General features: G+C 46.2%; 1 protein-coding gene across 6 annotated transcripts in view; it reads right to left on the bottom strand.

Annotated features, from left to right (window-relative positions):
* SPATA20 (spermatogenesis associated 20) overlaps positions 1-22,783 on the bottom strand; it is a 2,039,700-nt gene that overhangs the window by 1,787,081 nt on the left and 229,836 nt on the right. For 2 of the 6 annotated variants that reach the window (XM_086930844.1, XM_086930845.1), the window contains exon 2: positions 14,791-14,899. The exons of 2 other annotated variants lie outside the window; for them this stretch is intronic. In XM_086930844.1, coding sequence (XP_086786970.1) covers positions 14,791-14,876 — 86 coding nt within the window. In that variant the 5' untranslated portion in view covers positions 14,877-14,899. Of the gene's footprint in view, positions 1-14,765; positions 14,900-22,783 lie in introns of those variants that run through there. 2 more of the 6 variants (XM_086930843.1, XM_086930839.1) reach the window with 2 other exon arrangements.

The raw sequence follows: 22,783 nt of genomic DNA, 5'->3' as shown, positions 1-22,783 counted from the left end.
AGCCGCCAGCATAGGCAAATCAAGTCCATCATTAACAGGCACTGGCCCATTTTGAAAACAGATGGTGTATTAAATTCAAAAGTTTCAGACAGACCTATTGTCACTTTCAAAAAAGCCTACAGCATGCACAGTAAGTTAGTTAAATCAAGTCCTGAGCTAGTCAGTGGCAGTGACTGGCTCAGTAGGAAGGGCTTTTTCAAATGCACCACCCATTACGATAATCCGTTTTCTGGCACCAAGACAGAAATCAAGGGCAATTTTAACTGCCACACAGAATTTGCTGTGTTTGTCCTGACCTGCACCTGCGGCCTGAGCTATGTAGGGAGCACCAGGTCGCAGGTGCACGTGAGGATATTGCAGCATCTCCGTGCAATAGTAAATCATGATTCAGCATACCCCGTGGCACAGCATTTTGACTCGGTGCACGCCAGGGATCTGGCGTGTTTGAGTTATTTTGTTATTGATGCAGTGCCCCCGCTGAGACGGGGTGGCCACAGGGACAAAATACTCAGAAGGTTGGAGACCCAGTACATCGTGGCATTGGACAGCAAACAACCTTATGGTTTAAACGCCACTGAGGATTTACATAATTTCATATAAATGTCTCCCTTAGTACCGTCTTAGCAGGCGGAGTTTTTCTGAGTGTTGGATTTTGCAAGTCTTGGTTACCTGAGTATCGGGTTTTGGATTCAGGTTGTAATCCAATTCCAACATTAAATAACCCACTGAGTTAATAATTCCATTTCACACGACTGAGATATATCAGTTTGAACACCTTTGGTAATATTGTGATAATACGTGTGTTTATGGAATTTGCAACTTCTCTCTTTTTTAGGATTGTTCTTCCTGCAGAGGGCGCATTCGGAGCCTGCAATGCGGTATTAATGGTATGCAGGATGACAACGACCCTAGAAGGGACTTGTATTGACGGACTGACAGACATTTCTTGTGGAACAGTTGGCGAGCTGATACGATCAACTTTCGTTGACGGTCCTCCGAAGGACGAGCCGTGCACTGTGTGGTGTCCAAAATGGCCCCCAGAAATCGTGTGGTCTTGGAGGGTTGCAGAACTGACTTGCATCTGATTAATTGAAGGCCTAGGTGTCTGAACAACTGAATGCAAGTCGAAACAGCCTGAGAGGTTTCGTTGAAAGATGGAGCCTTGACTAGCCAGTCGTCCAAGTAAGGGAACACCTCCACGGAATGAATCCTTAGAAAAGCTGCCACTGGTACCAACACCTTGGTGAACACCGAGGTGCAGACCGAAGGCCAAACGGAAATGGCTCTTGCCCACTGTGAACTGCAGATATTGTCTGTGAGCTGGGTGTATCGGAATGTGGAAATACGCATCTTCTAAATCCAGGGAAGCCAAGTAGTCGCCTGGGTTCAAAAGAGGAAGAATTTCCTGGAGAGTGACCATCCTGAAAGAGAGTTTGATGAGATAAGTGTTGAGCTCTCGTAGGTCTAGAATGGGGCGCCAAGTCTCTGTCATCTTCCTCACCAGGAAGAACCTGGAATATAAACCTCTGCCCCTCTGAGAAAGAGGTACCGGTTCTATTGCCCCCTTGAGGAACAATTGATGGGCTTCTAGATGGAGCAGTCCCAGATGTTTTGTGCGGATGGCGCCGGAGCTCTTGTTGGAGGAAGATCCTGGAATTCCAACGGATGGCCACTCTGTACAATATTCAGGACCCACTGGTCCGATGTTATACACCTCCAGCTGTTCAGACAAAAAGATATCCTGCCCCCCACCGATGTGACTGGGAGGGACGGAACAGCAGGTAGAGCCAGGAGGCCGCTATTGCCGCTTGGCGCTGTCACGTCCTTGACGCCCTCGCGGAGTTTGGCGAGAGTAAGACGCCGATTGTCCCTGCCGTTGATTGGAGTACTGGGTCTTATAAGACTGGGACGATTGTGAAGAATATCTCTGTTTTTTGCTGTTGCCTCTATACGAAGAGAAACCCCTGCCACGAACACCTTTAAATGGGACCTTACGGTAGGGGAGAGATCCCAGTGACTTCGCTGTGTCGGTATCTTTCTTTATATTCTGCAGGGCATCATCAACATGCTTACCGAAAAGCATTTCTCCATCAAATGGGAGGTCCAGGATCTTATTTTGGACCTCTTGATGAAACCAGGTGGCTCTCAACCAGCCCTGGCGACCTAGCACCGCTGACCCCGCTAAGGCCCGAAAAGCAGTGGAAGTGATATCCATCGCAGTCGATAACCTCAGAGGAGGATTTTTCTCCCTCCATCAGCACTCTCTTGGCCTCATCCCTTGTCGCGTCTGGCAATTGTTCCACAAATGGTGCCATGTCACACCACATCTGGCGATCGTATCTGCCTAGAATGGCGATAGAATTCGCTGCTCTTCCCCACATTATTCAGACGTCTACCCTCCTTGTCTGGAGGCGTAGTCAAAGGTGTCGTTGGATTTTTTGACTTGCTTTGGGCGGCCTGAGAGATGACCGAACAGGCTTCGGCTGACCAAACAGACAAGCTGGACTGCCTTCCGGAGCTTTATACTTTTTTTCCAGTCTGGGAAGTACCGGAATCACAGTGGCTGGATTCTGCATGATCTTCATGCCTTCCTCCCACACATGTTCGATAATCGGAATGGACTTGACAGATCTCCTGTATTGCTCCTTGAAGTCATAGAGGAAGCATTCAGACTCCTCTCTCGTAACCGGCAGTCCAAACCTCTTTGCCGCCCTATCCATCAGTTGATGGAACCCCCCTATGTCCACAGGAGGGGATATAGATGTATCACGACCAGTGGCGTCTGGGTCTTGTAGCCCACTGTCAGCCTGATCTAGATCTGGGTCCTGCAAAGGATCAGTCAAGTGATCCACTTGAACAGCATCATCGTCCGAAGAGGTATCCTGCTGGACAGGACTGGTTGGTTCTGGATCCGGTGTTCGAGATCAGACCAGAGGTATAACCTGAGGTGGGAGGTGGGGCACCACCTGCGAAGGAGGTGGACCAGTAACTGACTGAGCTTGTGGCAACCCCTGAGGAGGAGGTTGCGCAGACTGCGTTGAAGGTTCCAAGGGAAACCTGTTTCTATAGTCCTGCAACATCAGCTGAAGATCAGAGAGCAGAGAGGCAGGCATGGCCACCATGTCCTGTCCTAAACCAGTGGAACGTCGCTCTTGTGAAACATAGTGCACCTGTTGGTCTCCTGCATGCTCGAAATATTCCTCCGTGTCAGTGTCCTGAAGTTTTACATGCAAGTCTGAGGGACTGTAGGCATCTCCATAATGGCCAAACTCATCCTCCTCTTCCTCCAACTCATCATCCAGGAGCATATTCGGTGGATGCGAAAACACTCGTCGTGGAGACGTCATTTCCGGCGTAATTTTCATCCTCTTCAGTGGAAAATGCATCTTTTGACCCGTCGACGGTCTCGTCGTCGGAGCAGTCGTCGACAGAGCAGTAGTCGTCGACGGTATAGCCGTCTTCGTCGACGAAGTCTTGGTCGTCGACGGGACCATCGTCGATGGTACAGCCGCCGTCATCTACGAAGTCTTGGTCGCCGACGGGATTATCGTCGACGGCTTCATAGACAAACTCGTCATCAGAAACATCAGAGCCTTACCGGAGCTCATTGTCGTCGTCGTGGAAGAAGCAATCGTCGACGAACCTGGAACCTTGAATGACGATGAAGACATCGACGTGGAGATCGCTACCGACGACGAGCCCGTCGACGGAGCCAAGGAAACACCTGGAACTTTCACAGAAGTAACAGTCGTCGACGTACCTGACGTTTTCGGCGTCGACGGACGCTGCTTTTTCTCCGGACCGGTTCCAGGAGTGACAGAAGAGTGCTTGTCACCGGCCTTCTCTTTTTTGGACGGAGGAGAAGTAATGGAAACCTCCTTTCTGTCCTTTGAGGCTGTAGCCAATCCAGTAGCCTGTCCCTGCCTCTCCTTTTCACTTCTGTGACGAGATTGAAGGGGACCAGCCCTCTCAGACCTATCAGAGATCTTGTGAGGGGCCTTAAGAGGGGGCTCAACTGAAGAAGAGGAAACCAGGGGGAGACCTACCCCTCTTCCTGGACTTATGAGAGGACGCCAGAGATGTTGAATCCTCTTCATCTGATAAAAGCACCTCCTTCCGAGTCTTCATCTTTTGAAGCCAGGTCAAAAGTCGACCCTCTCTGTCACGGAGAGTCTTGGTAGAGAAGGTTCTACAGATTTTGCAGTCTGTGGCCTTGTGGTCCGGGTATAAGCAATAAATACAGTTGTCATGCTTATCCTCCACAAAAAGTCGTTTTTCCCACAAGAGGCACAGGACCTGAACAGGGGCTTCTTCTCCTTGTCAGATATCTTGATAGCAGTTGAAAAAATTGAAGAAGTAATCCAAAATCCAATAAGATTGTAGAAAGAAACTGAGCAGAGCTCAGTGGAGACTCCCTTGCACAACGTGCAGTAGAAAAATCTGAGGCTCTGAGCTCTAGGAAGGTTCTAGAGTGTGAGGCTGCTCTGATTGGTCCTGGCAAAAGTTTGGTCTCTTTTACACAAAGAGAGTGATACAAAATGAGATGAGGCCTAGGCCTGTTTTTCTCTTTTGTTTCTATGGTTTTTATACTACGGAGGCTCCCAATCCGACGACGGGGAATGATACAAAGCATGGGAATCTATGAAAGTTCCAATACTGGGGCAAAAACATTCATTTGTGGTAGGCACGGGGAGACAAAGCGATTTGCCTGGAATCACAGGATGTTGAGCTGATGCCGAGATTCGAACGTAGCTCCCCAGCTCTAAAGTTCGCAATTCTAGAACTTGTGGTGGGAGGTGTGTCTAAAAGTGTATGTCGGTGCTGGGCATCAATGAGAGAGACCTGTGCATTTTTCAAATGGGTGGTGAAAAAATATGAGTATGTTGCTGGGGATGTGGGCCGCAGTGCCACCAATGTACTTACCGGGGGAGGGTAAACACCCATTATTCCGCAACTTTCTTTCCGCATACCATGACTCTGCATACTTTCATTACGAAAGTACCATGACTCCGCAATGCCATTATAAAGCATATTATTACATTTTATATGCTTTTACCACGCATACATTTACAACGAAATTCGTTGTAAAGGCATGAATGGTAAAAGCATTTTTTTTTAATGTTTGGATAAGGTAAGTATGGGTATAGGGGTATATGTTTTGGGGTACTGAGGTATATGTTTTGGGGTGTTTGGGTATTTTAAGGGTTCAGATATAGTTTTGGGTTATGGGATACAGGGGTAGTTTTAGGGTTTAGGGATAGGTATGGGTTTTGGGGTACAGGGGTATTTTTAGGGTTCAGGGCTAGGTTTGGGTTTTGGGGTATAGAGGTATTTTTAGGGTTCTGGGGTAGGTTTGGGTTTTGGGGTACAGGGGTATTTTAAGGGTTCAGGGCTAGGTTTAGCTTTTGGGGTACAGGGGTATTTTAGGGTTATGGGGTAGGTTTGGGTTTTGGGGTACAGTGGTATTTTTAGGGTTCAGGGCTAGGTTTGGGTTTTGGGGTACAAGGGCATTTTTAGGGTTCAGGGGTAGGTTTGGGTTTTGAGGTACAAGGGTATTTATAGGGTTCAGGGCTAGGTTTGGGTTATGGGATATTTTTAGGGTTTAGGGATAGGTTTGGGTTATGGGGTACAGGGTATATTTATAGGGTTAAGATGGGTTACTGTTTAAGGGTGTTGGGGTATTTTGAGGAGAAAGGGTGGGTTATGATTATGGGGTGCAGGGGTATTTAAAGGGAGCAGGGTGGGATTAGCACATGATATGAGACATGGCATGAAGGGCGGAACGTACCACACGCCCCCAGCGTTTGTCACGCCCCCAGCACACGCCCACAGCACAACGCAGACACGCCCACAAGGGACTACTTTGCTGGCACGGTTCTTTTACCTTTTAAATGTATATGGTGGGCGTCTGCATAGCTTATGTCCTTCTGCTGCAACTGCCCTTTCCAACGCTGTATTGGGTGTTGTGATTGGTGCTGTGGTTCCTGAGATCACCCGCCTCAATGGTTTGGGCACTCTCTTTATTACATTAGTATGGATGAAAGAATCTCTGCGGGCATTCCAGCTTCTTTAAGAGTGGCACAAAGTTGGTTACGGGGCACTAGATCAAATGCAGATTTAAGATCTACAAATTCTGCATAGAGAGTGCCCCCAGCTAGGATCAGGGTGTTCCAATATAACATCATAAATCTAAAAACTTGGTCGATGGTGCTAACATGGGAGCGAAATCCTGCTTAGTATGTGGATAGTATTTAATTATCATCAATCCACCTATTTACCCTACTTAGCACTCATCTAGCCACCAGCTTTTGCATAGTGTCTATAAGACTAATAGGCCGATAATTGGAAGGGTAGAATAGGGGCTCCTCTAGCCAGACCATTGGCAAAAATAAAAATGTATTTCAGCCAGTTCTCCCGGTCAGATTTAAATATATCCGCCGGGATAAATTCCAACCGTGACTTTCCCAAAGAGTTGTACGGAGCTCACGCCTGTGTTCTCACACTGCACCTCCGTGGGTCCCCTGTGTCACTACCTTGGGTGGTTCCTTGAGGCTTTAGTGATTCTACGTGCTCTAGGCACTGTGTCTAGTCAATTTCTGCTTGTTATACCACTTTCTTAGTATATAGTTCGGTCTCCCGCTGGAGCCCGCTGTGTATTGTGCTACTTACTGTCATTCTAGTGATTTATTATAGTGTGTTTTGTTCTCTAATCTCTAAGCATGGGCGGAAAATCCGTTCCGCTCGCGGATTTTCGGTAAATTCGCAATCCGCGAACGCTCGTGAATTTACCGAAAATCTGCAAATTCGCACGCAGCGGATTTTTTTTTCTTGGTGATACAATTTTGCGGCGTGCAGTGTAAGTTCGCAATTGCGAACATGTAGGTGCGGCGGGCAGCAACAATCTCGCACTCGCGAAATTACAAAAATTGCAATTCTGCACAAGAAATCCACGAGCAAGCAGCATCGACCTTCTGAAAATGATGATTTTTATGAGAATAACTCCTCAGGTTGACATTTGCCTGCACTTTTTTGGATTTGAGGCCTTTTGACTTTCTTCGGATCACTTTTGGATTAGAAATCAACTTTCACAAGTAAGCTTGTTTGGGGCATTACAGTTGCTGTAATGCTGTTCTTCAGAAAAACGAGTTTTGCTAAACTGAAAGCACTCAGCAGGTGCAAAAGTTCAAATTCATCATTAGTAACCATTCCCTGTAGTGCTTCCTGACTGGGGCCCCTCCAGAGTTCAGTTGCTAGTTGCAACAATTGTATGACCCTGCTCTGACCCTCACAGCCGGATCATAGAATCGCTACAAGTAGGCCACAAAGGTCCTGGGGAAAAAAATTGCACTGCAACAGAAAGCAAATTACAGATAAGGAAGCAGGTGCCAGACTGGAATTTTAAAACAGTGAGACATTAATAAATCAACCCCAAATTAATTCATGTCAGTTGAAGCAGGGCAGGTGTGCTTGCTTTTTTCCCCCATAATCTGCAGTGATGATGAACCAGAGGGTGGCATTGATGTACCAGAGGGTGGCATGGGTGAAACAGAGGGTGGCAGGGGTGAAACAGAGGGTGCTGGGAACCTGTGATGATGAACCAGACGTAGGAACAACATAATCGCGACCGTTGCGAGCCGACATGTAAGTTCGCAATTGCGAACTGGTACAAAACCCTCGCGAACTGGCAGAAATCCTTGCGAACACACAAAAATAATTCGCAAGAATTCGCGGATTTTGCAGATTGCGAGTTCGCAAATTCGCAAAATTCGCGAACGCCAGATTCGCAAAATTCGCCCATGCTTACTAATCTCTTAAAGAGGTTATTAGAGAGTGTTTAGTAATAAATACATATATTTGATATATTCCTTGTGTGGTTCTCCTTTCATTTGGTCATTCAGGAGGTTCTGATCTAGTAAAACAAGCTGCTTTACATTCCTTCGAGATTAAGCCTGAAGGCTGCTCTCCATAGCTACCACTAGGATAGGTTTCAATAAAGGATGTCTGTAACCTAATCATCCATAAGGGGTGTTTGGACTGGTACAAGGTGCTCACTATACTTAGTGGTCATCATATACCAGGCCAACTTCTCACAGGCATGATTACAACATCGAAGTGGGACCCCAAGAGTTCCTATCTGCGGGTAAATGTCTTGTCCCCAGGAAGTTGTTGTGGCAAACGTTCATCATCAAAATACTCCAGAAAAGTTTTATTTTGCCACCCAGATATTTTAAAGGTTCAGGGCTACGTTTGGCTTTTGGGGTACAGGGGTATTTTAGGGTTCAGGGGTAAGTTTGGGTTTTGGGGTACAGTGGTATTTTTAGGGTTCAGGGCTAGATTTGGGTTTTGGGGTACAAGGGCATTTTTAGGGTTCAGGGGTAGGTTTGGGTTTTGAGGTACAGGGGTATTTATAGGGTTCAGGGCTAGGTTTGGGTTATGGGGTATTGGTTCAATGGTGTTGAATGCTGTCCAGAATTCTATTCAAGGGCAGTGCCTGCGTTAGCATCTTAGGTGGCATCAAATGCATGGTACAAAAAGGGGTGGTGATGGACTGAGCATCTGAACCAATCAAACACTCACACCCAGTCAACAGATCTGGATTTAATCCATCACCGTTCTTTAGCCCACTCTGCCACCCCAGTTCAGACATGGCCATATGCAAATCAGTCTGACCCTGTGCCTCATAGGAACAGTCAAGCCCGAACTGCCAAGCCATGCCTTCTCTGGACCGGAAACAAGCTTCCGAGGACCGGTTTCTGGCATTTCAGCCGTCTTCGGCCTGGCTTGCTTGAATCCAGTGGCAAAGTGAGCAAGGGACTCACGTCTGAGCATACCCTGCCAATTTATGGCGAACAAAGTGGTACAAAAGGGGGTGGTGATGGACGGAGCATCTGAACCAATCAAACACTCACACCCAGTCAACAGATCTGGGTTTAATCCATCACCGTTCTTTAACCCACTCTGCCACCCCAGTTCAGACATGGCCATATGCAAATCAGTCTGACCCTGTGCATCATGGGAGCAGTCCAGCCCGAACTGCCAAGCCATACCTTCTCTGGACAGGAAACAAGCTTCCGAGGAGCGGTTTCTGGCATTTCAGCCGTCTTCAGCCTGGCTTGCTTGAATCCAGTGGCAAAGTGAGCAAGGGACTCACGTCTGAGCATACCCTGCCAACTTATGGCGAACAAAGTGGTACAAAAGGGGGTGGTGATGGACGGAGCATCTGAACCAATCAAACACTCACACCCAGTCAACAGATCTGGGTTTAATCCATCACCGTTCTTTAGCCCACTCTGCCACCCCAGTTCAGACATGGCCATATGCAAATCAGTCTGACCCTGTGCCTCATGGGAGCAGTCCAGCCCGAACTGCCAAGCCATGCCTTCTCTGGACCGGAAACAGGCTTCCGAGGACCGGTTTCTGGCATTTGAGCCGTCTTCAGCCTGGCTTGCTGGAATCCAGTGGCAAAGTGAGCAAGGGACTCACGTCTGAGCACACCCAGCCAACTTATGGCGAACAAAGTGGTACAAAAGGGGGTGGTGATGGACAGAACATCTGAACCAGTCAAACACTCACACACAGTCAACAGATCTGGGTTTAATTCATCACCGTTCTTTAGCCCACTCTGCCACCCCAGTTCAGACATGGCCATATGCAAATCAGTCTGACCCTGTGCCTCATGGGAACAGTCCAGCCCGAACTGAAATGCTCCGTCCATCATCCCCTTTTGTTTCGCTTTGTTCGCCCTAAGTTGGCAGGGTATGCTCAGACGTGAGTCCCTTGCTCACTTGGCCACTGGATTCAAGATAGCCTGGCTGATGAGGATTATGAATCCGAAACCGGTCCCAGGATACTTGTTTCCGGTTCAGAGAAGACATGGCATGGCAGTTCGGGCTGGACTGTTCCCATGAAGCACAGGGTCAGACTGATTTGCATATGGTCATGTCTGAACTGGTGTGGCTGAGTGAGCTAACGAATGGTGATGTATTAAACCCAGATCAGTTGACTGAGGGTGAGTGTTTAATTTGCTCAAACGCTCCGTCCATCATCCCCTTTTGTTTCGCTTTGTTCGCCCTAAATTGGCAGGGTATGCTCAGACGTAAGTCCCTTGCTCACTTGGCCCCTGGATTCAAGATAGCTTGGCTGATGAGGATTATGAATCCGAAACCGGTCCCAGGATACTTGTTTCGGGTCCAGAGAAGACATGGCTTGGCAGTTCGGGTCGGACTGTTCCCATGAGGCACAGGGTCAGACTGATTTGCATATGGCCATGTCTGAACTGGGGGGGCTGAGTGAGCTAAAGAATGATGATGGAATAAACCCAGATCAGTTGACTGGGGGTGAGTGTTTGATTTGCTCAAACGCTCCGTCCATCATCCCCTTTTGTTTCGCGGCATCAAATGCATGCCAGTCATTACCTTGAATGGTAAAGGATTTACCAAAAGAGGCTCCAAGGCCGCAGCCTGTGGAAGTGTGGAGTCAGGAGTAGTGTGTGTAGGAGTGGGCGAGACTGCCTAACCAGCAGAAGTGACTCACTATCTTGGAGTGACCCATAAGGTACCGCAGATGCCCTGAAAATATTAAATATGGTCTGTTAGAAGGCCTCACCTGTGCAAGGAGGCCAATGAAGTCAGGAACTCCGGCTTTAGCTTTTTTACTGTCCGAATCAGTTCCGAGTAGAGTTGGACATTAGAGAACGGTATCAAGGCTCCAGCCTCAGGAATGATAATGTCTCCCTCCTACTGTGTTTTCTGTGGGAAGAACTTTTTAGAAGATCGTTCCCTGTTGGGGCATTTATCTGAGTTGGCAAGTAGAAGCTTCAGCGTGTATCTTAGGGCCTTGGACAAAAATAGCTTGGCTTCTGGCACCATGATGGCCATCGCGTATAACAATGAACAGGAGTCACAAGGTGAAGCGCCATGTTTACGTGGCACTACCTGGTAGTGGTGGAGATATTTTAGTGCTAATAACATTTTTCATTTGCAGTCTGGCACCTGGAAGAATAGTCATAAAATAATGAATCTGTGGGGAGAATTACCCATCAGAAAATTTATTCTCAGTAAGCTGTAGGCACATATTCATGATTTTGTGATCTTTAAAGTAGCTCTGCCTCAAGAGTACATGAAGACAGGTTGGCAATATTTCAATGCAGAGCTTTGGATGTTTCTGCAGCTACAACTGGGAGTCATATCTGCCAGGGTCTTCATCTCTTATTCTTTTCCCTCGTTCCCCCAGTATCTTTAACTCCTTTATCTTCTACGGTATTTGGGAGATTATAGAGACAGTGGGCAAAATTAGTGCTTTAGTGTTGACAAGTGAGCTTAGATCAAGGTGCTCACTTAACATTCAGATCTGGGCGAGGGCAATGTCTGTGTTTCATTAGAAAAAATGGTTACCATTGGTGTAGGCATGGATCTCAATATAGTGGATAGACAAGATGACTTGAAGAGGCTCCATGTTGAAATTGAGGACCAGAAATGGATTGATGGATCCTTTCATTCCTCAACAGGGCACAGTGAACAGCTCAGATGTGAAAAATCAGATTGATGTCCAAAATCAAGAAAAAAACTCACAGCAATGTAGAATCAATGACAATCATGAGAATGAACAAAATGTTCAGCAGGGTCTGATGGTCGAAGGTGTCTTAATTTTAAAATGTTAACTTAAGACATTAAAACAAGTCATTCTTTTAACATTATTCCAGTTGGAATTGATGTTGGAAGAGAACTGCGACAACAATGTACTCCTTGAACATATATGGATAGACGAGGTCCATGACCATCACGAAGGAAGCTTAAATGCATTGCAATGGTTAACTGTTCACGATCGTTCAATGACTGCGGTCAATCTTTCTGAAACGTAAAATGATGTACATGTAAATGGCATAGTAGGTTCAACACATAAAATGCAATGAAATGAACATCTAAGTTCATGGAAATGTGAAGAGAATGGATCTAAGGTGAATGCCCTTTTGAAGAAATTGTTAGGAGTCTTTCCTTAAGCTTTTCAATTGATATCTCCAACACCCACCAACTCGAACATCTGAAATCAAATATCCTGATTGCATCATTGGCCTCAACAATGATTCAGCACTGGGCGTGCTAAAAAGGAATGAATCCTCACTGCATGAGCTTTTTGAGATTACAGTGTAAAAACAAATAGAAAACAAACAGGCAAATGAGGTAATCTTTGTGCAGCCATAACACATTTACAACACATGCTTGTAAAGGTAGACACAAATTTTACCTTGTTATCTCATTTCCAACACAAATTACGACATTTTGAAATAAAGCAGACAGCATCATTTTCAAATTCAAAAACGTCACATGCAAGTTCTTCGATTTACGCATCCCGCCCGTAAGGAGTAAAAGAACACATCAGAGTTGGTATAGGTTCAGCATACTTCTGTCATCCCTCCTAGCAAATATATTATCAAATGTCAAAGAAGCTGTGTAATCCATATTAGTAAAACAACTGTTATTCCCAGTATTTGAATCTATTTTCATAAAAATTATGACGGATGCCCTTCATTTTGGTCACCCTTGTTGATGCTCTTACTGGAGATGTTCTTGTACTCAGAAACAATCTTGCTTTAATTAGTTAGTAATGTATAGTTAGGCTTAGTCTCCTTTATTGTAGCATTAGTCAAAGTGATGACATCTATAGTAGTCATTTTTTTCAACTACATTATCATCAACTAATTTACCTTTCTGTCTACTTTTGTGATCACTGTTTTTAGGCAGGCTTTTCTCCTGATTAATACTTTTTATTATGGCTATGCTCAACCTTTTTATTTAAGCAACTAGGTTGATAGTATTTATAGCAGAATTATCATCAACGTCCTTGAAACTTTGTTTGATGGCTCCTTATTTGTTATCCTCCTTTTTAATACATATGTGTCTATTTCTTTAACCATTTTTCCGAGGAGCAGTATTTATGTGATCAACACTGGTTACAATTCACAGCAATTGTAAACGAGCAGGGAGAAAGGTTATAGTGCGTGCTTCCAGCGTCTTGAATAATGACTCAAGAGTCAAAGCAACAAATGTGAAATCATCAGAATACTTCTTTCATTTTCAATAAATGGCATCAGAACTTGAGTGCTACCATTAATGATAATCCATGATGTTTTACAAATCTTAATTTGCGTTTTATCCTTTACTATTCTTAAGTGGCTTTTAGTTTGATTTCAATCTATATTTTAACTTGCCAATCGCTCACTTTTGCAAAACGTTTTACACTGGATTATGGTCTTCTTTTGATCTCATCACCCAGATCATCAACTTCTGGACCATCTATCAATGATGTGATAATCAGAGTCAAGTAACATATCTTTGCAGATATCTTTTAATCAGGCACTTCATGAATCACAGGTGTATCTTTGTTTTCGCCTTCAAGTATTCCTTGCAGCTTGTAGTAGTAATAGATAGTAATGTTTTGGATCCTTTTATAAGAGCAAAGAAACTACACATGTTCAATAAAAACAGCAAGATATTAAAACTAAACTCATGTTGGCTTTCTAAAATGTGTGCCCAAGGTATTACATTCTCATTAAAAACTACATTAGTTACACTGCTATGGTTAGCGTTTACAAAAAGTAGTTTGGACTTCACCCAATGATGACTCCAATAACAACCGCTTTTTCCTTACAATGACTTTATTACAGGACTATCAACTCCCAGCAGCTTCCGACCTGCATAAATCTCGCAGGTACTCCTTCTATAAATGTCATGCCACTACTGATTATAATATAAAGAAATCTGCAATACCCAACAAGATCATGGGGGTCGACTGAAAAAAAAGAGCAACTTAAGGAGAACAATGCTAGAAAATAGCTCTGTAAAATATTTAAGGTTATACATTAAACAGTACAAAATGTATCCAATTAATCAGCTGTCTACATTGCTGTTAAAGAGGGTGCCTATTTATCTCATCCATTCAGTGTTGATACCTTGCAGCAGCATTGCACAAACAAAAATCCCCCATCTCACTCACAGTGGTAGGCAGAATTGGGGGAGATAGTGATGATCCCTTTGAAGAGGACACAATTATTATAAAAAAAAAATTATTACGGAGTTTTATATAGCGCGAACTTGACCCGGATCGGATATCAGTGCGCTTTACATAGCACCAGTAGCGTTACATGAAAACACATACATTTTTTTGTTAGTCACGGGGTGATGAAGTGATTTGCCCAAAATCACAGGCAGGATGTTCAGCGTCATTGCCGAGACTCGAACCCAGTTCCCTAGATTCAAGGTGGACCGCCCTAGCCTTTAGGCCAACTCCTCTCCCCATTATGTTTCCAATTGCTTTAAAAAGAGAAGACCAATATGAACGCTGCCTTTAAAGTAGGGATTTTTATCCACCACCTAAATAATATGGCTACTCTAGTTCTAGGAGCATAGTCATCAAAACAGGTCCACCACTTAGGGAGAGATGTCTCTGGCAAACAAGACAATCTCTAGAAAAAATTATTTCAGGTGAAAGGTTTTCTGGGTACAATATCAAAAATATTACCTAATGAAGCACAGTGGATAAATATTTCAATTATTCCCCCATAAGGTCGCTTTTAATTTTCAAGAGTACAGACAGTGTATGACCATCACCCAAATGTCTAGATGGTCTGACTTTACAAGATTTTACTTTCCCTTTACCAAGTAAACCGTTTTACGTTAGGCCTCCCTCCCGTAACATGATTTGGGGCATCTGTTCCTGTAGTCCCTTTCATTAGCATCAATTGGCATCTCAAAAGTAGTGTATCTCACTTCATCATTTCATCACTTTTCAAACCTGGGTCTTTCGATGCTGATCCATTTCTTCATTACTGGCATTCTTGAAATCAAATTATATAGTATTTTGCCTTCCATCACATTCATCTGTATGCCAAAGAGTAATTGATCTGTTGCAAAAAGAAGAGAGAGTTCATTTTTGCCAGTACTTGGCACCAACAGTTTTAGAGCTCCTCAATGCAACAGATTATGCATGAGAGATCCTATATGTCGCTTACAGTGAAAGTAAATATGTGCATCTTATTTTAAAATTTCATACACCATGAACAATAAATATACCTTAAACATTTTATACTACTGATCTATTAAGATTTTGCTTAATAGGGTGCAGTAAAGTGTTCCCCTAGTTCCATGGTCCTAGTCTTTCTCAAACTACTACAATAGTTCTTTTATTAAAAATGAACAAGTTACTTACCTTCGTAACACTTTTTCTGGTGGATACAGTATCTGCCTGTGGATTCCTCACCTTTGTAATTACCCCTGCACCAGCATTTCATGGAAATTCTTTACTTAGCTCTCCCTCGTTGACGAGGATGTCATAATAGCACGGCTCCGCTCACGACACCGTTTGACGTCTCCGGAGCCATTAGAAGTCCTCGTTGGCGTGCTGATGTCAGTTCCACCCATTTTTTCTGAGGCGAAAGGGCGGACCGACAACATTTCCACAAGTATACACCGTATACATAATAATATATGTACAAATACATATAGTGTATACATAAACAGAAAGGAAAAGCCAATAAACAAAGCACTTCCTAGCAGCAAACTGCATGCATGAAAATGACATAAAAAATAACCATGTCAGACAGTTATAACTTTTTCGGTATAAACAGGAGGACAATGGGGAGGCAGGTGGGTTAGTGAGCAATCCACAGGCAGATCCTGTATCCACCAGAAAAAGCGCTACCAAAGGTAAGTAACTTGTTCTTCTGATGGATACATCTGCCTGTGTATTCCTCACCTTTTGAATTGAATCCCCAAGCCATACCTCTCCCGGAGGAGGGTGTCCACCTGACTATACCAAGAAATCTTGCAGAACAGAGCTTGCAAAATATCCGTCCTTCCTAATCTCAGAATCCAAGCAGTAGTGCTTCACTGTGTGGTGGGAAGCCCAAGTTGCCACATTACAGATGTCCACAACAGGAACACCTCTAGCCAAAGCAGAAGACGACAACTTCGCTTTGGTGGAATGAGCTTGAATAACTACAGGCGGCTCCTTCGTGGCCAGGACATAGCAGCTCTTGATATACAAGATGATCCACCTGGAGAGTGTTCGTTTGTGGACTGCTTTTTCTTTCAATCGTTCAATGTAGCCCAAGAAGAGCTGATCATCCGGCCTTAGATCCCTGGTTCTATCCAGGTAGAAGCTAATAGCCCTCTTAGGGTCCAGGCAATGAAGTCTCTCCTCCTTGGAAGGGTGAGGGGGAGTGTAGGATAGTAGGGTCTGCAATCCTATGATCACCCAGATTTTTTTGCTTTTGTTTCACTGGTTTACGACTTTCCCTGGCTGTGGGCCTGCCAATCAGACCCACAGCCTAGCTGTTCTCTCGCTAAATTGACATGTGTACCTTAGGTGCATTACCCAATTGGAACTGGGCCACCTTGTCAGACCCTGTCACTCAGGGCATCGGTGTACCCAGGGCCTACCAGGGGCTGAAGCATGTATTATGCCACCCCTGGATGTCCATCTAAATCTGACACAACTGGCTGCACGACAGCTGGGGCAAGGTGGCGTACTCGCCCTTTGCTTTAGATATAGTATACCTATATCTAACCCTCAAATGGACACCCGAGTTCCTATCAGTCACTCCTATGGCAGGCCTTGACAATCCTGAAAGCAGAGTGCGTGGAATCGTGTGAATTGGGCTCTGGCACGAGCCGAGCCCGGTTGCAGCTTGCGGAACCAAGACCCAATGGCTGTTCCATGATAACGCATCCCATATCGCTAACTTCGGTATCGCGTTATCAAGACATGTCGAGTAAGGTGTCATACGAATCGGGATACTGACCCCTCACCAATGCTGGCGACGGGGTTAGCATTCCACCCTTCTAGAGGGACACGACATGTACGTAACTATGAACCCCGGTTAAAGTTAACTGAAGCCTCAGCTCCACAAAATGGACGCTGCCACCACAGACACGAGTCTGACCTCCTGCTCCTGGGAGTCCTTCCAGCGAGGAGAGCTTGGACAAAGGGTTTCCTGTTCGGGGCGGTGCTCGCACCATCCCAGACAGGGTTTTGTGTATCCTGGGTAGGCAGGGCTTTACAGGAAGGTGACTGCAGAGTGGCACCCCGGTGCTCACTACGCATCTGCCGGCTAGAACCAGTTCCAGGGGCACCCCAGCCCCTGACCTGGGGAAAGTCCGACATGGGAGAGGGGTGTAACCACCCCCCTTCCTGGTCCCACCCCTAGGGCAGGACCTAGCCGCGTACCCACCCCTTTCTTTAGGATAAAGGCAGGAGCGGGGACCCTTCCAGATTAGATCATCTTTGAATCAAGAACTACTTTCTACGAAAGGACATTCAAGACTCTTCTCAAGATTTCTCCCTTGTGACTAAGGAGTAGTCACCCTGCATCCGCAGGCACCATCTAAGAACTCTGCGGTTTGCTGCAAGTCCTTCATCAGGAATCCGACTGCCCAGCTCAACGAGAACCGGCTTCCCTGGCACCTCTGACCTCTACCCACATCGTCAGCTCAGCTGAGATCCGTGGGTGCAACGAGACCTCGAGGGACCGGCCATCATCAAAACCTGCACGATTTCTTAACCAGCACGACCGCCGAGGGATCCTCTGGTGAGTGCTTTGGGGTCCGAGAAGCCCCGACCCTGAGCAGCTCCAGCACCGAAGTGCAGCCTCCCAGCATCTCCACGATCTGCGTGGGGCCCTTCTGCTTTTGCCGCTCATCACGTTGTCTGGTTACTAGCCGCTGGCTTGTGACCTTCTTGACGACACCCGACAACCAACGCTGCTGGTCTGGTTGCTCCAGACTGGCCTTTGCTCCCTTCTGAGAGAGGAGCACCCCGGACCCTCCTGGTCCACTCAAGACGCCATTTTAGGTCCACCACATGGCCCTGAATTTGCAACGGCTTGTTGCCCCAATCCTGGGCCCAGCGACGCCGACAGCATCAACCTTCGTGGGACAGCTCGCACCTCCATCCTGGTCGCTGACAACGCCTCCTGGTCCGTGAGACTGCAGAGCCTAGCGCCGCCCACTCACCTAGTCGAGGTGACGATCATCCGGTACCCTCTGACTACTGGCTAGTAGTACGAACTTGGTCCCCTCTGCTTTCAGGTGTCATCCATCTCTGATCCAGGCTTGGGTCTACGAACTATCTCCACTGGTCGCCGGCCAGCAACTCCTTCCGTCCGGCTCCTGGCTCGTCAGCGAGGACTCCCGACGTCTGTAAAGACTTGTGCAGCCGCAGCCCTTGGGCTAGGTAACTTCGGCATTTTGGTGCCCGCATAGCCTCCTTATTTAAGGGTCCCGAGTCCCTACCGCTGCCGACTTGCCTTATCGGGTCCGCCCGAGACCACTAAACTTTCCGTGCCCTCGGGCACTTGTACTGATTGTGCACTTGAAGTATTTTCTTAAGAGTTTCGTTGTGTGCTTAGTACCCTGTCCTCATAAAGAGTACAGGGCTGTTGTGATTCTAATAAATAGGTTAGGAGGGGCACAGCGGTTTAGAATGCTAAGATTTCAAAAAAGATGAAGATGAAGGTAGTATGAGTTCGTGTGCACTCGTGGGTCGTGTTTTCCGTCGAAGCACGTTTAATTATTGGTAAGAAGTGTAAGCATCGTGATGCAAATACATCCCCAATGGAGGCACAACGGTAAAGTTCAAACAATGATTCAAAAGAGAGTTGATGTCGGTTTGAAGAAGTTTAATCTTGAGTCATGAAATTCAATCCATAGATATTGTATTCATATCATGTCTTGAGTTAAAGACGAATAGAACTGAGAGGGGAACGCCTCCGATGCATTTCGGGCTGGTGGCCCTTTATCAAGGAGCGCTGAAAGGGAGACAAAGGATGCCGTGAGGGCAGAGGTCTGACTTGAAGGTTGACCGTTAAATGTTATCGGTGCCGATCAATAGTGTGGGCAGAATAAAATGAGGGCTGGTGAGAGGAGTGAATGGGTCGGGTAGCGTCAGCGCGTGACGAGGGTGAAGGTAGGTGAGGGAGTGAGGTCATGATGCTACCGGCACAAGCGGTGCGGTAGAGCACTTACTTCGTTACAGCGGTGGTAAACCTCGCATAGTTCGTGTGAGTCCGGGCGGGACGCCTAAACTGTGTGAGAACACGGGGAAGTTAAAAAAGGGGCGGATGGAACTATAAGTAAAAGAAGGACTAACGGAAAAGGGTGCGGGAAGTCAGGGTCTAACGTGGAGGCCATCTTAGAAGGGTGTGAGAGAGCAGGCAAGAGCAATGCATTGCAGGTAGAATACAGTAGAGTACATGATGTGACACGAAAACACAATTAAAGGTAACAACTGAATTCAATGCGGTCATTGAGACCGTGTGGCTTAAGCGTATGGAGACGGTATATCCATTCCAATTCTCTTTGAAGGAGGAATTTGCGTGTATCAATGCCTTCTTTTTTCGAAACAGTTTCTAGAACGATAAATTGGAGTTGGGCAATTGAATGTCTAGCTTCAGCGAAGTGGATAGCAACGTTGGACTGCTCATATTTCAAACGGATGTTTGACTTGTGCTCATTTAAGCGCGTTTTAATTTTTCGTTCGGTCTTACCGACGTATAGTTTGCTACATGGGCATTTCAGTGCGTAAATGAGATTCGAGGTATCACATGTGGCGTTGACTTGAAGATTGATGGGATAACCTTTCATTGGATGTCTAATGATGTTTCCTTTATGATGGAGTTACAATGATTGCAGTTCAGACATGGTTGTGTGCCCTTATGTGGAACAGGTTTAGGAGTGGGTTTGGAAAGAATTTCTTGGATGTTTTTACTCCTAGAGTATGCAAATAAAGGCAGTTGATGAAAAATGTCCCGAAAGTCTGGGTCCATTTGAAGGATAGGCCAGTGTTTGAGAATTATTTTTTTGTACATGGTGCTTGATGTGGAAAATTTGGAAACAAGGACCATCTGTTGGTCTTCTTGTTTGGACTCAGGGTAGTTTCGGGATATCCACGGTTTAGGAAACGTTTCCTAAACCGTGGATATCCCGAAACTACCCTCATTGAGGCACAAACCAGAGTGGCGAAAATTTCAAGACAAGAAACCCTAACCAAAAAGTCCAAACAAGAAGACCAACGGATGGTCCTTGTTTCCAAATTTTCCACATCAAGCACCATGTACAAAAAAATAATTGTCACATCATGTACTCTACTGTATTCTACCTGCAATGGATTGCTCTTGCCTGCTCTCTCACACCCTTCTAAGATGGCCTCCACGTTAGACCCTGACTTCCCGCACCCTTTTCCGTTAGTCCTTCTTTTACTTATAGTTCCATCCGCCCCTTTTTTAACTTCCCCGTGTTCTCACACAGTTTAGGCGTCCCGCCCGGACTCACACGAACTATGCGAGGTTTACCACCGCTGTAACGAAGTAAGTGCTCTACCGCACCGCTTGTGCCGGTAGCATCATGACCTCACTCCCTCACCTACCTTCACCCTCGTCACGCGCTGACGCTACCCGACCCATTCACTCCTCTCACCAGCCCTCATTTTATTCTGCCCACACTATTGATCAGCACCGATAACATTTAACGGTCAACCTTCAAGTCAGACCTCTGCCCTCACGGCATCCTTTGTCTCCCTTTCAGCGCTCCTTGATAAAGGGCCACCAGCCCGAAATGCATCGGAGGCGTTCCCCTCTCAGTTCTATTCGTCTTTAACTCATGACATGATATGAATACAATATCTATGGATTGAATTTCATGACTCAAGATTAAACTTCTTCAAACCGACATCAACTCTCTTTTGAATCATTGTTTGAACTTTACCGTTGTGCCTCCATTGGGGATGTATTTGCATCACGATGCTTACACTTCTTACCAGTGATTCTAATAAATACACTGTTTATTTTCATAACACTTGTGTGGTGTCCTTTCACTTGGTGTTCAAGGGGTATGTGATGGTATAACAGCTGGCTTAACACGCCCTCTAGAGTTTAGCCCGAAGACTGCTCGTATCCACGCTAATAGGATAGCTGGTCTAAGGTTGACTTACAACCAATCACCATAAGGGTCGTTTGGACTGATGCATAGTGATCACTAGAATAGTGAGCACTGCATATCAGGCCAACTTCTCACATTGGTGGCAGCGGTTGGGATTTGAGCTTGCTGTTGTTTTACCACACGTATCCTAAGAATATCTTGTGAAAGATCGCATAAGTACTCCAGGTACATATAACTTAGCTTAGAATACTCTGAGTTCTACCGAACCAGCTGTTGTAGCTCCTCAAGGCTTAGCACACCTTGGCTGCAACTCTTAGCAAGGGATCAGTAGGTAAACATATAGTGTAGGTAGGTGCATCACTTACACCTCACTAGAAGCAGCATGTCGGACAAAGGAGGAAACACTGAGTCTCCCCTTGTGTCAGTCAACCTTCCACAGGTCACTTCCAGATATGCTGCACTTAGCTTCCAAGAGATGTGACAAATCTGTACATCTCGGAAGCTAAAACAGGGTCCAAACCCTACCATTCCGTTTCTGATTGGTCTCTTGGAGACTTATGATGCTAGGAGGGCTGGTAACACCGACCCTTCTCATCCAGAAGGGAATATGCCCCCCCTCGAGGGAACCCTAGGTGACCCTGACCTTATCCATCTCTCCGCAGAAGGTGAAGAGGAGGACGAGGAGCCAGAGACATCTGGGGACGAGGCAGACAAAGGTCCAGTAGTAGTTAGCCAGCTAACTAGGGACAACTTAAGCCGGCACGAGAATGGTACTAGGAGACCCCTGGGGCCCCTCTCAGGCCAGCTTAACATTGGGAATGGACGAGTTAGGTCTCTATCGAGAGGCTCTAACAGATCCGTTCGAACCAATGGCTCTCGAGGCTCTTCTCGAAGAGGGATGACATCCCCTCAGAGGAGAGTGTACGAAGCTAAAGAGCGGGAAGTCAATCTGCGGATCGAAAGGGAAGAACTTGCCCTGGCCAAAGAAAGACTCGCCTTTGCTAGAGAGCAAGAATTGAGTGGGAAGAATCCCACTGGTGGCAGCATTCCCCCACGGGAAAACAGGAGTTTAGACACTAGACACCTGAGTAAGATAGTGCCCCCCTTTAAGCAAGGGGATGACATCCACAAATGGATTACTGCTTTGGAGCGGGCCAGCACTGTACAGTGCGTCCCCCAAAGTCAGTGGGCAGCTATCTTGTGGCTCTCCTTTGAAGCTCCTCACTACTAGAGCTGAGGACGCTAACGATTACCAGGTCCTGAAGAACACACTGATTGATGGGTTCGGCCTAACCACTGAGCAGTACAGGTTGCTGTTCAGGGATACCCAGAAAACTCAGTCTCAGGACTGGTCTGATTTTGTCGATTGTTCCACTAAGGCTTTGGAGGGCTGGTTGCTGGGCAGTAAGGTTACTGATTACACAGGATTGTATAATTTGATCATGCGAGAACAGATTTTAAACAATTGTCAGAACCAGTTGTTGCATCAGCACCTTGTCGACTCGGATCTGACCTCTCCCCAAGAATTGGGAAAGAAGGCAGACAGATGGGTCAGAACAAGGGTTAAGCAAAACCAGGGCCAGAACCAGGGTGGTCAGAAGAAAGCAGACCAGAAGGGTAAAGATTCTAAAGGGGAACAAAATGACCAGAAGTCTTCGACAGGTCCCCAACAACCCAAAGAGGGGGGGGGGGGTCAGGCTTCCCAGAAAAAGAAGAATCAAGAAGGCCAATCGAAAAGGTGGTGCCAATACTGTAAGAGTAAAACTCACTGGTTTAGTGAGTGCACCAAGAAAGGAGGGCAGACTCCTGCTACTGCAGCCCCTAAGGCACCTGTGCCCCCTAGTACAGCCAGC

This window comes from Lissotriton vulgaris, chromosome 7 (assembly GCF_964263255.1).
Source record: "Lissotriton vulgaris chromosome 7, aLisVul1.2, whole genome shotgun sequence".
Lineage (NCBI taxonomy): Eukaryota > Metazoa > Chordata > Amphibia > Caudata > Salamandridae > Lissotriton > Lissotriton vulgaris.
This window is presented reverse-complemented; position numbering and strand designations above follow the sequence as displayed.